Below are 17,503 nucleotides of genomic sequence, written 5' to 3' on the forward strand. Positions count from 1 at the left end.
CAATAAAATGTGGTGTTTTTGCCAAACATTAAATTCAAAATATTTACTACACCCAACTTTAACCGACTGTACTATAAAAAAAATGTACTACACTGTTTTTGCAAGTAACTTTAAAAGTTGGCGCATTTAATCTGGATTCCGAAATGGTACGACACTTGCTGGATTACTTCTTTGTTGAAGAGAGAAAAATCGAAATACACGATAATCGGGATGACGTTCAGCTTTTTGGTATATTTTCCGATACATTCTAGCTGCAGCATTTGCGTTACATAACCATTCTCCATGAATGAAATGCATATTGGCAATGTGTCAAAGACCGAGTATATCGCCTGCGAGACCCCGGACTCGAGCACTGTCCTTATAAGTCCTGGGTCCCCATCCCCTAAGTTGGAAAAGTTCAGGTACCTTGGATCCGTCATGCACTAGTCTGAAGGCATCGATCACGATCTCTATAAGACGGATAAGAGTTTGGACGGTATCCTGCGATCACAGACCACACCAGTCACCTCCCTAAACTAAACACTTAGCCCAGGCAACGCTTATCCGATTTAGGGGCTGGCCCAGGACTTATAAGAACAGTGCTCGAGTCCGGGCTCTCGCAGGCCATATACTCGGTCTTTGACACGTTGCCAATATGCATTTCATTCATGGAGAATGGTTATGTAACGCAAATGCTGCAGCTAGAATGTATCGGAAAAGATACCAAAAAGCTGAACGTCATCCCGATTATCGTGTATTTCGATTTTTCTCTCTTCAACAAAGAAGTAATCCAGCAAGTGTCGTACCATTTCGGAATCCAGATTAAATGCGCCAACTTTTAAAGTTACTTGCAAAAACAGTGTAGTACATTTTTTTTATAGTACAGTCGGTTAAAGTTGGGTGTAGTAAATATTTTGAATTTAATGTTTGGCAAAAACGCCACATTTTATTGAAAACTGATGCAGGTATGTTTAAATCTTAAACTGTAATTCACAGAAGGGTTACTCATGATTACATTACAGAAAAAAAAATGAAGAAAGAGTAATATTTGTAGTCCAGGGACGTGAAAAACCATCACAGGGTGTCGGTTTTTGCGATATTTTTTAAAATCAATATAATATGAAAAATACATGACAAAGAATTTTTTTTATATTTTTCTCATAACTGTCACGACTTGGTCTATCACCTGGTTTCGTTTTATCGTTGGCTCCTGGGACACCCTGTATATATCCCGCCTTACACTGTCAAATCGATTTCTAAACCTTTCGGCTTCTAATTGTAAACGCCTGGTAGCTAACTCGCGATCGGCTCTTAAATCAATACTGGACCCTGGGACACTAACATCATTTAAAGGAGCTTGTATACAAGGTATGTTAGCATTTACACCTATAAGTAAGCGAATCGGAGCAAATCAAGCAATCAAGTTGAGCAATTTCTAGCCAAGATGGCGTCTCATTAATAAAATTAACATTTAAGAATTCAATAGGTGAGCATAGACTATTTTTAAGTGTAGAAACATTACTTGGAGCATTTTGATAGGTAATTTTAGCAAGATTAACAGAAACGGGACTCCCAACAGGATTGCGACTAAGGAAATCAACATGTCCAATATATTTACCCTTTTTATATACAATATCAAATTCAAAATCTTGCATAAAGATCCACCAACGGGCTACACGTGGAGATAAATCTTTTTTATTAAATGTAGCTTTAATAGCATTACAATCGGTAATGATTATAAATTTGATACCTAAAAGGTACACCCTAAATTGTTTTAAGGCGTTATAAATAGCTAAAGTTTCTAGGTCATACGAACAATATCTAGATTCTGTAGGAACTGATTTTACATTATTTACTTTTTGCACCAAAACTGCTCCATAACCTATTGAACTAGCGTCAGTGTAAAGTTCTGTAAGTAATTTTGGGTCAAATACAGTTAATAAAGGTTTGGATGACAAATGCTTAGTGACATAATCCCTAGCCTCGTCCTGTTCGGGTCCCCAATGAAATTTAAAATTATTTTTAGTTAAATTCGTGATACAGGCCGTACGCGTTGCGAAATTTGGAATAAATTTCCTAAAATAACTAGCCAACCCCATAAACTGGCGCACCTGTTTAATATTATTAGGTACTGGAGATACTAGGACAGATACTTTTGTTTCACTAGGTCTTACACCTTGTGATATGTGTCTTCCGAGATATTCAATACTGTCAACAAAAAAATTACATTTCGACAAATTAATAATAAATCCTGCAGAACAAAGAGCATTAACTGCTTTTTCTAAATAATCTAATCCTTCGTCGATTGTGGAAAATGGGATAAGGATGTCATCAATGTATACTAAGAGAAATTTTAAGTGTTGCACAGCCTTCATGATGGATCTTTGAAACACAGCTGGACCATTACAAATTCCAAATGGCATTTTAATAAATTCGTAATGACCAGTTGGAGTCACAAACGCTGTATATTTTCTAGAATCTAAGGCCACTGGTATTTGATAAAACCCGTTTCTCATATCCAGTGATATAAAATACCTTGCTGAACCAAGCTTATCGATTTGATCTTCGATGAGAGAAAGTGGATATCGATCCTTTTCTATAATTTTATTCAATGCTCTAAAATCTACACATAACCTATCATTACCATCTTTTTTTTTACCAAGATTACGGGACTACCAAATGGAGATTCACTTTCCCAAATTATTTTTTTTCCAAAAGCTCTTGAATAATTTTATCCACTTTCTCTCTTTCGACAGGGGCCAACCGATAATAGGTAATAGACAATTTCATTACTTTTTAAACGCATAGTTAGTTCACCGGTTTTTACCATGCCTATCTCATCCATGACAGAGGGATATTTCTGAAAAACACTACAAATTTTATTTTGTATAATTAAATCTAAGTGACAAATCTTCGATGCTAAATCAGATAATTCTGTTACAGAAGAAATTAAATTCGCCTCTGCTATGTTTTTGATAGGTTTTCTAATTAAACGACAACAAGTTGAATCAGTAACAATTTCTATATCCGGGTACTGTACTGCATTTCTACCTATAAGGAGGTCATACTGAAAATCAATATCTCTAACTACATGTATATCGAGTTCTAAATTGACATCTTCAAACTGAACACAAACAGTAATTAGTGCAAATACATGTATATTATTGCTGCCTATTCCTTTTAAATATAAGGATAAAGGAATTAAGCGACACCCCAGTCTCCTAGCTACGGATTCTCTAATTAAACTACAATTTGCCCCTGTATCAATCAGGGAATTTAGTAATAAACCATTAATAGAAACTGGTGCGAGGCTTAATTCGGTTTTCCTAAAAAATTAACGTCTTTAGTAGGGATTGAAGTTACAGATTTTTTTGAATCTGCCCTTAGTTTATAAAAACAAAGATTTTCGGTATGACCTACTCTTTTACAAAAAGTACATGACTTTACATGAATATCATTTTGCTTCAAAACCTGTGGAGCCTGAACCGTTTGATTTTTCACATTTTTCCAACATTGAGACTGTACATGTCCAGTTTGGTTACAAAGAAAACATTCTCTATCCATGTCAAATTTAGACCGTTTAGCTCCACTGAATCCTGTGCCAGTATTCTTATTACTACTGTCTGAAGCTCTTTTCCTGTTTTTCATGTAGGTTAACAACAAGGAGATAAGGGCTGCAGTAGTGGTGACACCACTATTTAAAGATGCCATTTTGACATCAACATCAGTTATGCCTCCACAGATCAGCTCAATCATTTGCTCATCTGTAAAGGTTACTTTAGTGTTGCGTAGTAACCTTATTTTTTCTCTGGCATAATCTCCATAGGATTCTACGGCATCAGATGAATAAAGGACTGCTCTTGAAAGTCTTTCGGACAGATTTTTTTTCTCAGGGTAAGCGTCAATAATGTCTTGACGCAGATTTTCCCAAGATCTGCCGTCCGAAGGCTCCCATGACTCAAACCAAAGTAAAGCAGAGCCCTTAAGGGCCTTACCGGATTTAGCTGCTGTTCGAATGCTGCTCCAGTTCAACTCCTTAGCGAAGGACTCGACACTGTTGCACCAGCTGGCGGCCCCGCAGTCGTGATCAGGATCAAACATTGGTAGTGCAATGTCATCATCCTTTTGACGAGTAGCAGTAACGGCATCGCGTATTGCTCGGAGAAGACCACTTATTCCTTCAGAGTCCATTCTGAAACTTATACAAATAGGTGTTAACAATTATGGCTATACGATCCCACTTCTGATGTTAGAATTTATTCATTTCTATAATAAAAATATATTAATGATAATATATATTATATAATATTTGTAATAATTTTATAATGATTAAGTATTTATTAATTTATGTTAAATAAAAGTAATCTATTACTTTTTAGAATTTAATTTCTATAATAAAAATATATTAAATATAAAATATATAATATTTAATAAATATATAATATTTTTAAAATATTATAATATTTAAGTATTTAATAATTTATAATGTATAAAAAATAATCTATTACTGAAAAGTTATTTAAATTCTTATAACTGCTTTATATGGACGGGATAAGAGAAACAAATAATAAATTCAAAATAATATTTATTCAAATAGACTTATTATAAGCACTTTGAATTGTCGAATGAACATATGAACAAAAAGCTACTACCGGTTCGGAAAGCAGTTCTGCCGAGAAGAACCGGCAAGAAACTCAACAGTTGCTCTTTTCAAAGTCAATGGTATAATTTATTATCTACATTCTATTACATTTAATAGACATTAATGCCATACATATTTGTCCTCTAAATATTCTCGAATATTAAATCCAATTCATAATTTAATTTATTATATTTCCCTTATTTAATAAATTTTAGTAAATACACCATTATATATTTGATAATTAGTTAAATAATAGAAATATTAAATAAAAGCACAAGATAATTTATATTTAATTAAATAATAGAAATAAGCAAAAGCACAATAATTTATCTGTAAATAGTCATTTTAAAATAAATCAATAGAAAGCAGCACTTACGTCTGTTCAGTCCGGAAGCCCGTCCAGAATGTCTTTTCAAAGCACTGCACCTCGATTTATAAACTACCGACCTAAGATGGTGGGGAACCATCATCATAAATTTAGTCAAAATACTTCTAATAAATTGTATTATTTTAAGATACTGTTAAATTCATATTTTTTTATTTTAGTATTATAATATTCTTAACGATAAAATTTCGAATAATACATTAAATGTATAATTTTAAGATACTATCAACTGCATACTACAAAAATCGAACCGAGTATTTCAATATCGAAATCGAATCCAAAATAATTAATCGAATAAATGAATCGAATATCGACTCGAAAATTTTTAATTGAGAACCTTGTTTTAAAAGTCGGTTAAAAATACAGATTTATTACAAACAAATATATATTTATCCTATATCTTATAAAACAAAGTCGCTTTTTGTGTCTGTCTGAATTTTCTAACTCTTCTTTTTCTAAACCACCCAACAGATTTTGATGCGGTTTTCACCATTAGGTCGAGTATTTCTCAGGGAAGGTTTATATATAGTTTATTATTTGTACATTCTTATGTAAATTAACATAAATACGATAAATGTGTATAAAGTCCTACCCGCTGAGACACTTTGGCACATGCGCTGCTTTAATGGTAAATACTACATGAAAATAATGTACTGGAGTATTGTTCCTCTTAATAAGATCTACAAAAAAGTCCGCGATGGCATATTCGTATCTTTTAAGAATAACGTGTAGTGATCATATTTCTGTCTAAAAATAGTAATTTCAATATATTTTTTATTGTGAGGGATATTTTTCCATAATGGTATTAATCCTTATCCTTTAAAATACTTTATTAAATTTCTACGTTAAACGAAGATAAAATTTGCTTTTTAAACTATTTTAAAATTGCGAATAGTTTTAGAGAAAAACGCATTTAATTATTGACACATCACGCCGTTCACACATCAACTGTATCGAGTCAAGTTTCACTTATCCCTTACTCTCAGCATATAAATAAGTATATTAGTTACGTTGGCCATTTAATGTAGATCAAAACTGTCTTTTCTGTTTTTCATTTTAATAAGTACTTTAGAAGTTGTTATAATATCAAAAAATCCTTGCTGGGAAACGCGCCTCGCGACGTTATGCTTATACAAGCGAGTCCGCCGCGCCCGCCTGCCTTACACGCATCGGTGGTTCAGTGGTAGAATGCTCGCCTGTCACGTGGGCAGCCCGGGTTCAATTCCCGTCCGATGCATTCTATTTAATTTTCGTCACAGGCAGCCACGTAGTGCTTGCTTTTCATCAGGGACAGAATACCCTCTTCAGCATTAACCACAAACTCGAAAAAAAAAAACCCGCCTGCCTCTATAGCAACGAAGATTTAGATGTGTTTGCACGTGTTGGATAATTCGAGTTGAATGTATTATTTAATGTCATTTAACTATCTAAGAATAGTAATTTAAATATATTTTAATAAGTACTTGAAAAGATTAGTAGCACAGATTTAAAATTACGGTACCTACTAAAAAATCCTTGCTGTGTAAAACAATTGGAAAATCCTTATTGAAACTACGAAAATGCGGGTTGCATTAGGGTTTAATTAATTTTCACATTATCTTAAGTGCTTTGCAAACATACATTATATGAATAATCCAGTAGTAAAAGCGGGCGAAGCCGCAATAGGGTCGCTAGTTATAAGTATAAGTATAGATATGGATTTTTACATATTTGCAGGCAAACTCATGACATGAGTTCATTTAAATGACTATAGCTTTTGTTTTAATGAACTGATTTTGATGAAACATACGTTAGATCTTAAGGTAGGTTAAGACAAAGAAGTTGGTAAAAGTTTTACGTGAATCGGTTTAGTACTTTTAGAAATTTGCGTGATATACATGGTTTTTCTCAGGTTTCCTCTGTTTACTCTGCTATGTGCGTGAAACTAAAACATAATTAACGTGAACAAAGTCGCCATTGACAGTTAGTATAGGAATATAAACATAAATTTTCTATACTTGCCCTAACTATATACATGTACATACAGCCCATATAAAAAAAACAATAAAAGTTCATTAAATTCTAATGTATGGCATTTATTTAGTTGCCCCTTCAGTCGGTTAGTTTAGTGCAATCGTGGAGCCAAGTGAAAATGTTCCTTATTTTAAATTAAAAAAATAAAATATGAATAACAATCAGTAATAATTAAAAAAATATATTGTAAATTGTTTTAAATAAATGTAAGAAACTCATTTTACAAAATGGCGGAAATTATAAGAAAAGTCGTATACGGATACAATTTTGTTTTTAATGAACTGACGGGTGAGTTTTTTAATAATATTTTTTTTATTATTGTAGGCTTTATTTGAGTGCTAGAATTTACCGCCGCGCTTAGCCTCGACACCAGAGCTAATAAACGAAAATATTAAATATTACATTTTCCCGAGTGGAAATCGAATCCACAACACCCTTTTCCTGTGCCACGACTGGCCTCAGTCATTTACACCCCTTTAACACAACTTGTACCATTTTATTTATTTTATATATTAATTTTGATTAATATGTATCATGTTATGCTGGATGTAAAAATATAATCCTTTCTGAATTTATTTTCTTTACCACCGACCAGCTCGCGGCTTCGTCCGCTTAAACTGCTCTGTTATTTACTAATCTTAATTTCTTTCGAGCTCTAATAATGTTATTTATTTATTTATCAAAGTGATAATCAGTTCAGTTTTTAATGTAATTATGGAACTTCGAGCGTGCCAGTGGAGTACCAATCACTTCGCCAACGAACACACGGAGATTGTATGGTAAAAAGGAGGTCGTCGTGGCGCAGCGGCACAAGGGTGTGACTGTAACGCGACGGTTGTGGGTTCGAACCCCACTCCAGGAAGTGAAATATTTATTGAGGTTTATATTTCCATTACTTCGGTCTGGTGTCGAGGCAAAGCGCGGCGTTGACTTCTGCCACTTAACACGCAATGCCTTCAGAATTTGGCAGGAAGTGGGGAACGGAGTGTCTTAACAATAAGTTCCCTCTGCCTACTCTGTCATGTGCGGGATACAGCGTGAAGTTGATTGATTATGAAAACTGTTTTTAAATCGGTTGAGCCGTTTCTGAGAGCGTGCACAAACACATAGACAAATTGACAATTAATTTAGATTATAGTTCCTGAGACTTTAATAAGTACATATTCCTGGAAAACTAACAAATATTACTGCCAAAATGTACCTTTATATATTTTCTATATATTTCCTATTACTACTAAAGAAACGATGTTCTTCAATTGTAATCAATTTGTTGTTTAATTTGTTGTAATTTAATTGGAATGCTAATGCATTCCAATTAAATTACAATGAAAATAAATATTTTAAATTAATACTAAGCAGGTAAATTAAACTGCACATTTTAAATAATTATAAACAGTGTTGTTTCACGTGTTTTTATGTATCACTAGCGGCCCGCTCGCGGCTACACCCGCGTGAATTATGTTATTATTAATTTATGTCTCCATGACTACGTCCTATAAGTGACGTCCATGTAAAATTTGAGACTCCTAGCATTTGTAGTAATGCAGTTTCATACAAACTTTCGACCCCAAAAACAACCCCTTAGAAGTCGAATATTGCAAAATCCCGTGTTAGCGAGCACCTACGTCCTATAAATAACTCCTATGCAAAATTTGAGATTCCTAGCACTTGTAGTTTCTGAGATTTCGTGATGAGTGAGTGACCTTTCGATTTTATATATATAGATTACGAATATTAGTTCAGTGAGATGTGGCGAGACATTAGAGGACAGTAATTGACGGTATTTAGCCATACATGCGATGGTTATCCGTTCACCATCCACTCCGGGGAAGTTTCATTTTCCAAATCTGGTAAAACAGAACCATCTGCTATCCCTGTTATAAGTAAATAAAGCATGAAGATGATAAAAGTGTTAATTTTCCCACTGAACAAAGCAACAAAGCAGGACGTAAACGTTACCTTTATGCAATATATCGAATACTAGCGGACGGGCGCAGCTTCGCTTGCGTATTTATGGGTAAATTCTAATAACCCATGAAACATGTGTTCAATGAAATATTTTTAAGAGTCGGAAATTCAAATTTTATAAAAATTGGTGACGATTTAAAAAAAACCTGTTAAAACTTTCAACTCCTTATTTGCACCCTTAGGGGGAGAATTCTAGAAAACGATGAAACACGTGTTCAATTAAATATTTTTAAAAATCTAAAATTCAAATTTTATAAAAATCGGTGCCGATTTAAATTTTTTTCCATACAAACTTTGAACCCCTATTTCACCGCTTTAGGGTAAAAATTTTTCAAAATCCCTTCTTAGTGGATGTCCAGATTACAAAAGCAAACATCTGTCCAAATTTCACGTTTCTACGCACAGCGGTTACGCCTGTGCGTGCGTCTTACCTCAGTCAGTGAGGACCTTTTATATATATAGATTGGATAAATAAAGGATAACACAGCGGAGTGTCTTAACACTAATTTCTTATTTTCTTATGGTTTCAGATCCTAGAACCAAATCTTGGCTTCTCGTAGCAAAGCCGTACGAAGGAGCTGCAATACTTGGTCTTTACCTAATGTTTGTTTTCAAATGGGGGCCAACGTTAATGAAAAATCGCCCACCATTTAATTTAGACAGAATAATGATAGCGTACAATACGTTACAAATTTTCCTGTGCGGATATATTTTTGTACATGTAAGTAGAGATTTATAAAGTTTGGCTGTAAACTGAGGCCATTTGAGGTTGGTCGTGGTGCAGGAGCATTAGTGTGAAGTTTGTAAATGTGATTGATTGTGGGTTCGATCCCCACTCGAGGAAATAAAAAAATATTTATATTTTCATTTCTTCTCTCGTCTCTGGTGTCGAGGCAAAGCGCTGCGTTGTTATTGTCAACACACTCCAGAATTCCGCCGAAAATGGAGAATGTACTTTCTTGTCTCCGTCAGTTACATATCTATATATATAAAAGGACTTGTCCTCATTGACTGAGGTAAGACGCACGCACAGCCGTAACCGCTGATGGTAGAAACGTGAAATTTAGACAAAAGTTTACTTTCGTAATCTGGACATCTACTAAGAAGGGATTTTGAAAAATTTTAACTCTAAAAGGGTGAAATAGGGGTTCAAAGTTTGTATGGAAAAAAAATTAAATCGGCACCGATTTTTATAAAATTTGAAATTTCGATTTTTAAAAGTATTTAATTGAACACGTGTTTCATTGTTTTCTAGAACTCTCCCCCTAAGGGTGCAAATAAGGGGTTGAAAGTTTGTATAGAATTTTATTTAAATCGTCACCAATTTTTATAAAATTTAAAATTCAGACTCTTAAAAGTATTTAATTGAACACATGTTTCATGGTTTTCTAGAATTCTTCCCCTAAGGGTGCAAATAAGGGGTTGAAAGTTTGTATGGAAAAATCTTTAAAACGCCACCGATTATTATAAAATTTTTAATTTAGACTATTAAAAATATTTAATTGAACATGTGTTTCATGGTTTTCTAGAATTCACCCCCTAAGGGTACAAATAAGGGGTTGAAGGTTTGTATGGAAAAATCTTTAAATCGCCACCGATTTTTATAAAATTTGAAATTTAGACTCTTAAAAATATTTCATTGAACACATGTTTCGTGGTTTATTAGAATTCACCCCTAATTACGCAAGCGAAGCTGCGCGCGTCCGCTAGTTAAATATATACGTAATATAATAATTTTCTCTAATGGAGATTGAACCCACAACAAGCTCGTCTACCGACTGACTGACACGTTCCCACTGCGCCACTATAGTTATTGTATGGTCATTTTGTCATAACTTTATTGTTCTATACTTTCAGGGCTTAAAAGACGTGTGGTTGTGGAAATACAAATTATTTTGTGAGCCCGTCGATTTTTCATACAGCGAAGACGCATTAAAAATATGCAATTTGACATATTTATATTATTTATTGAAAATTTTGGATCTCGCAGATACGGTAAGTTGAAAAAAATAATCAAAATCAAGAATACTTATTTAGAAAACTTATAAAAGTTTGAATGTAGTGTGTGTGTCAACCCGCGTGTCCTGGAAACCGACCAGGCACTTTGACCACTAAGCCAACAAGTGGTCGAAAAACGACTAAGTCAAAATTCTTATACGCTTGTTACAACTTATTTATGTTGTTTTATACGTTTTCCAAATAAGTATTTTTCTTTCCTAAGTGTGGAATAACACTTTTAATATTTAAAAATCAAGATTCTATACAAAATCTTTAATCATTTGAGTTAATGTTGCTAATTAATTTAATTTTTATTATGTATAAAATTTCCCAATATTAAATAAAAAAGTGTTGTTAGAGCCCCCATTGTGAGTGCATTTACGTTAAACGTTACTGTCAAGAAAGTTCTACCACCTTATATATATAAAATCGATAGGTCACTCACTCTCATAGGAATCTCAAATATTGCATAGGAGTTACTTATAGGACGTAGGTGCTGGCTAAGACGGGAATTTGCAATATTCGACTTCTAAGGGGTTGTTTTTGGGGTTGAAAGTTTGTATGAAACTTCGTTACTGCAAATGCTAGGAATCTCAAATTTTTCATGGACATCACTTATAGGACGTAGGTACTGGACATGGAGATAGAAATTAATAATAACGTAGTTCACGCAGGCGAAGCCGCAGGCGGGCCGCTAGTATTTTATATTTACAGATTTCTTTATGTTTTGAAACAATCGTAAAAACGTCCTTCATCTGCACGATTAAAAACGATTATTTTGGGAAACTGTACTCGTATAATTACTTAACATACGTGCTTTTGTCACAGAATAGTAGATCCGTGACTCTCTTTCAATATAGAGGTTATATGGTCACTTGGTCAGTTATTTTTATAAATATTAACTAGTATTATATGTTGATTCATGTACACGTAAATCGTAATATATGCAAGTAACATTTTTTTCTATGCTTACATATGTATGCAGCGATCTAAGGTCAAGTAAAGTCATTTATCGTTCAATAACAAAGGGCTATGTTGTATAAACATCGATATTAAAATATTTATTCAAATATAAATCACTTTATTTCAAATTAAACGTCGTATGTATTAGTGTTAATTACAATTAGTATTCAATATTTCAGGTATTTTGCGTTAAATTTGTATATTTATGTAGGTACGTCATTAGAAACCATTGTTGGCCGTGAGGCCGTCGCGGTGCACACGTGAATGTAAACGCGGCGGTCGTGGGTTCGATTCCCTCTTAGGTATATGTTATATATATATATATTTCATTTTCTCGCTCTGGTAAGGCGTAGCGTTCTGTTCCGCCACTTAATTTAGCAGAAAGTGGGAAACGGAAGTGTCACAATGGGAATGGATTGCCTTAACACCAAGAACTCAGGTTCCTTTCACCTAACTTGCTATGACGATGTAGTTTGGATAGGGGAACCCTTCAGAGGTAACTAGTAACACTTGAGTTTAGGCTCATAGTAAATTCTGTACCACTTCTATAGCAGTTGCTATAGAAAACCGTGTTTTTTTATTGTTTTTTTTTTTATATAATTACATTTTAAGTTATTTTTTAAATATGGTATTTTTATATTTCAGATATTTTTTGTACTAAGAAAAAAGTTCAATCAAATATCTTTTCTTCACGTGTACCACCACACTGGCATGGTGATGCTCATTTGGGGAGCAATTACTTACTTACCTGGTAACTTTTTAATACTTTATTTACTACTATAGCATGGGGTAATGGAACAGCATCTGAATGCAAACGCAACGAGCGTAGGTTCGAGTCCTACCTGCGAAATGATTATAGTAAAATTATTTTAGTTTCACCGTCCTAATAAAGCTCTAGACTCAACGTGCAATGTCTTAAAAATTGTAATGTATAACTGATAAATATAATCACTGTATAAACCCTAGTAAGAGAGGCATATAAAAACCTGGATTGACCTTCGCGAGAACACGATATCAATGATATTGAAGAAAGGTTATGCAAAAATAATGATAACCCCCTTAAAACGCAATAAAGGGGTTCATCAAAGTGGATGACGCGGAAGAGATATGTGGATACCGTAACGTTTAGGTAGCCCGCTATGGATAAGGCGTGAAGTTAAAAATATAATTGTAATTAAAAAAAAATGAAACCAGTCGTGGTTCAGGGGCACAATTGTGCGACTGTAAACGCGACTGGTTGTGAGTTCGATTTCCACTCGAGAAAATTAAATATTTTTATTTTCTCACATTGGAGTAAAAAAAAGCACAAAAACGAAGTCTTAACGGGATCCCTCTCCTCCTCTGCCCATCATGCTATATGCAGGATACAGCGTGAAACTAAAAAAGTAATTAAAAAAGTGATCAGTTCCACAAACGAGAATTGGACCCATAACCATCGCGTGTCCAGCCCATCGCTTTACCACTGCGACACGAAAGTCTCAATATTTGTTTATTGAAATTAATACTTTTCTTAATTATTATTATTCCAGGCGGACACGCCACCTCGATCGGATTAATAAATTCCTTCGTCCACGTTGTTATGTATTCATATTATTTACTATCGGTCGCTTTTCCACCAGTGAAACAATCTTTATCGTTTAAGAAATGTATTACTCAAATACAAATTGTAAGTAAACTAATATTTTACTTTAGTTTATAATAATCTACAATTATGTCTGTTTTTAAATTATTAAAATTTTGCGTTTTTATATTATTTGTTAATGATAATAAAGTTTTATAATTGACTTATCTAAATATTTTTGTACTTAGGAAAATAAACCAATTACATAACCAATTCCTGTAACTTTAACAATTATTTGAAACTAATTATAATTTCAACAAGGGCAAAAATAAGTAGACACAATAATAGCTTATACATCCAAGACAACCTTTGAACCTTAATCTTTACCTTTTAAGCTTAAACGAAGCTTTTTAAGGTACTTTGAGTAAATTTTTCCTGTTTTCTCGCCAAATTCATTCATTCATTCATTCATTTATCATATAAAATTAACGAGCCAATGTACATACCTACAAAAAAATTTTTAATTAATTAAATAAATGAAATTCTTGAATATGTAAAAAAAATACGTAGATATAATTAGAACAAGATTATCTAAGGGATAATAATAGTTTTGAGTATTTGGATTGCTAGTGAAGAAAAAGTATGAAAAAAGTCAAATGAAGCTTTGGACAATAAATTCCTCCCCCTCTTGCTGCTTTTCATAATATGGTATATCATTTTATTTTTTTATGCTCATTTATTATTTTTTATGCTCATATGCGTATGGTATTACACGGGGTCGTGGGAGGTGGTGATCACTTACCATTAGTTGACTAAATATCTTTTTCTTAAAAAAAAAAAACATCTACACAGTTCAGTAAGTAATACCTAATTTCTCAACAATTGAGACGAATGTGGGGAACGAAGTCTCTTAACACTAGGTTCCCCTTGCCTCTTAATCTACAAAACAATCTTAAATTATTTTAATAAGGTGCAACCAATACCTCTAAGTCCTCTAATATATTTTGTTTCCTTTCATTTCAGGTTCAATTTTTCTTATGCGTGGTACATATGGGAGCAATAACATTTATGCCAGATTGCGAGTACCCTCGATGGACCGTAGCTGTGTTTCTACCACAAAATCTATTCATGCTTGTACTATTTCTAGACTTTTACATAAAAACTTATGTTAAGAAGCCGAAAATTGTCCAAATTACTAAGAAAACGAACAAATGTGTTGATAGCAATAGTGACATCACAGGTGTTGTACAGCATATTATTGAACGGAACGATAATACCAAAACATTAAGAAAAATTAATAGAAGTTAAATGAGAAGGACAAAGAAGTTATAAGAAGTTTTTTTAAGAGAAGAAATAAGAAGTTTTATTATTTGTATTTTTATTTGAATACCTAAGCTTATGATTACATTTTGGAATAAAAATAAAAGGAATATATTAAACTATATAAAAGAATAAGAAGACCGATGAGTTTGAGGTAGAGATTGTAAAAACCGATGAGCTACAGAAACGTTAAACATTTTTGCCGCATTTATGTAATTAAAACGAACACACAATTCGATAACGATTTTGGCCAGAGCAATTGTTCCTAAAAAACTTTTGAAGTCCTTGATCGATGCTTTTTAAGTCCTACAAACGGAACAAAATTTAACAGACAATTTTTTATATTGATTTTTTCGAGACTTTGTGTATACAAATTTCTTATAATATTTATAAATTCTTTATTATATGTATTCCTCTATATGCTAATTAATCAACCATAAATATTTTATAACTTAAAACTTTTTATATCATGATTGATTGATTTCTCGATATATGGCGTTTCGAGCGTGCCAGTTGAGCACAATTCATTTCGCCAATGTCACGTTGTATGGAAAACACACGAAGGAAATTGACCGGTAATAAGAAAGATAAATATACACAATTATAGAATGCATGTAAAAAAAAGAGATCCTGTGTTAGTACAGCCTTCACCTAAAACAAAACAAACACAAATTTACAATATATACACAACACATTAGATTAGTAATAAATAATATTTTACATGGGGGTTAGTTTAAAGTTTTATTTTGTTAAGTTTAATATATTTACATAAAAATTTACATAAAGGACTAAACACAAACATTAACAAACACTGAACATTTAAAGGACGAGGGACTTTATGAGGGAGGACATCATATAAGGGACGAGTTAAGTTAGGACAAGAGAAAAGGATGTGGGAAGGGGAGCCATCGTCCAGGCCACATTCACACAGAGAGTGGTCCCTGACCCTGATCTTAGCTAGATGTACAGGAGTAGAAGCATGCCCAAGACGTAAGCGACAGATTGTTGTAATAATCCTCCGTTCAATAAACCTTTGAGAATAAAACCAAGGTCGCCTAGGAATATCAGGTTGAATAAAGGCGTAATACTTACCTTTATGGGATTTTGACTCATTCCAGAAATTATTCCAGGACTTATGCAGATGAATATCCGCAAGGGACATCAGATCTTGGGCGGAATTGGAGAAATGGTCTAATGTGCCACACTGAATAGCTGATTTAGCGCAGGAGTCTGCAGATTCATTCCCACTGATTCCAGAATGTCCTGGAATCCACACCAAAGTAACATCCAAACCCTTTAGATGACAAGAGTACAATTCTTTACGAATCCTTAAAACAATTGAAGATCTCAATCTACTATAAAATGGGCTTCCCTTTAAGGCCATTAAGCAGCTTAGTGAGTCAGTGAAAATAACCGTCTGTTTAAAATTGTGGGAATGTGCAAACAGGACTGCTTCTAACAAAGCAACAGCCTCGCCTGTGAACACAGATGATTCGGGTGGGCATTTAAATTGTAGAAGAATTTTGAATTTTGGTATCCAACAGGCTGCACCAACACAGCTCTCCTTCGAGAGCTTCGATGCATCCGTGAAGATGAGGAGGTGATTCGACCAATTGAATTGAACTATTTCTTTAAATTTTGTGTTGGTGCCAGGATCTCCCTTGGTTAGGTCAAGATTTGTGACGATACAAGGAGAATGAACTAGGGCGTTATACGGTGTAAGGAATAGTGGATTAGAAGGAAAACAAGTCAAAGGATTAGGGAGAGAGGTAAGTCTAAGGAAGCTATCAAGCAAGTATGGTAAAGGTTTGCCTTGAGGGATGAGATCAGCTAGCTTAGATAGCTTAGACCGTAGAGGATGGGAAGACAGCTGCAACATTTTACTCACAAATCGATCGGAAAGGAATTGTCGGCGGATAGGAAGTGGAGGATCTACACACTCCACCTGCAATGCATTGGTAGGAGTAGACTTCATCGCACCTAGGATAATCCGAAGACATTTATATTGTATTCGGTTTAATTTTTCAGTAGGTAATTTATTAAAGGGGTCTAACACAAATAATCCATAGTCAATATGACTGCGAATTATAGCATTGTACAGCAGTTTTTGAGTATAAGGGTGTGCGCCCCACCACACACCAGACACAGCTCTCAAAGCATTAATGCCTTTTTCACATTTCCTGCTGAGATATTCAGCATGAGCAACTCCGTTCAATCGTTTATCAAGTATTATGCCTAAAAATTTGACGTTTTCTGTTAGATGAATGGGAATATTATCACACAAAATTTGAAAATTTGGAATTACTCTCTTTTTTGTAAACACGACCGCTTGACATTTAGCTACCGACAATGCCAGGCCATGCTCAGAGAGCCACTGGTTAAGATAGTGCAAGGCAGTATTTAAACGAAAAGTTATGTCCTCCACAGAATTTGAGCTGTAATAGAGGACGATGTCATCAGCATACTGAAGGATGTTACAGAAATTATTAACAGATAATTCAAGGTCATGTGTGTATATGTTATACAACAGCGGACTAAGAGCTGAACCTTGAGGAAGACCTTTCCAGACAAGTCTGGAAGGTATAGTAAGAAGTCGATGTCTCACAGATACCGATCTCCCGGTCAGCAGATTACATATGTAATGGGACATCCTCGGCGGGATACTCAGCTGACG

At 33.9% G+C, this 17,503-nt stretch overlaps 1 protein-coding gene across 1 annotated transcript; it reads left to right on the forward strand.

Moving 5' to 3' along the window:
- Window positions 1-7,165: 7,165 nt before the first annotated feature.
- LOC146532888 (very long chain fatty acid elongase 7-like) lies at window positions 7,166-15,294 on the forward strand. Its single transcript, XM_085196186.1, has 6 exons — window positions 7,166-7,307; window positions 9,518-9,708; window positions 10,845-10,982; window positions 12,594-12,699; window positions 13,478-13,614; window positions 14,533-15,294. Exons 1-6 carry the CDS (start codon window positions 7,247-7,249, stop codon window positions 14,815-14,817), a joined length of 918 nt encoding a protein of 305 aa, XP_085052312.1. The 5' UTR covers window positions 7,166-7,246; the 3' UTR covers window positions 14,818-15,294.
- The last annotated feature ends 2,209 nt before the right edge of the window (window positions 15,295-17,503 follow it).

This window comes from Heliconius melpomene, chromosome 13 (genome assembly GCF_056956725.1).
Source record: "Heliconius melpomene rosina isolate 202511_hmr_F chromosome 13, ASM5695672v1, whole genome shotgun sequence".
Taxonomy (NCBI): Eukaryota; Metazoa; Arthropoda; class Insecta; order Lepidoptera; family Nymphalidae; genus Heliconius; species Heliconius melpomene.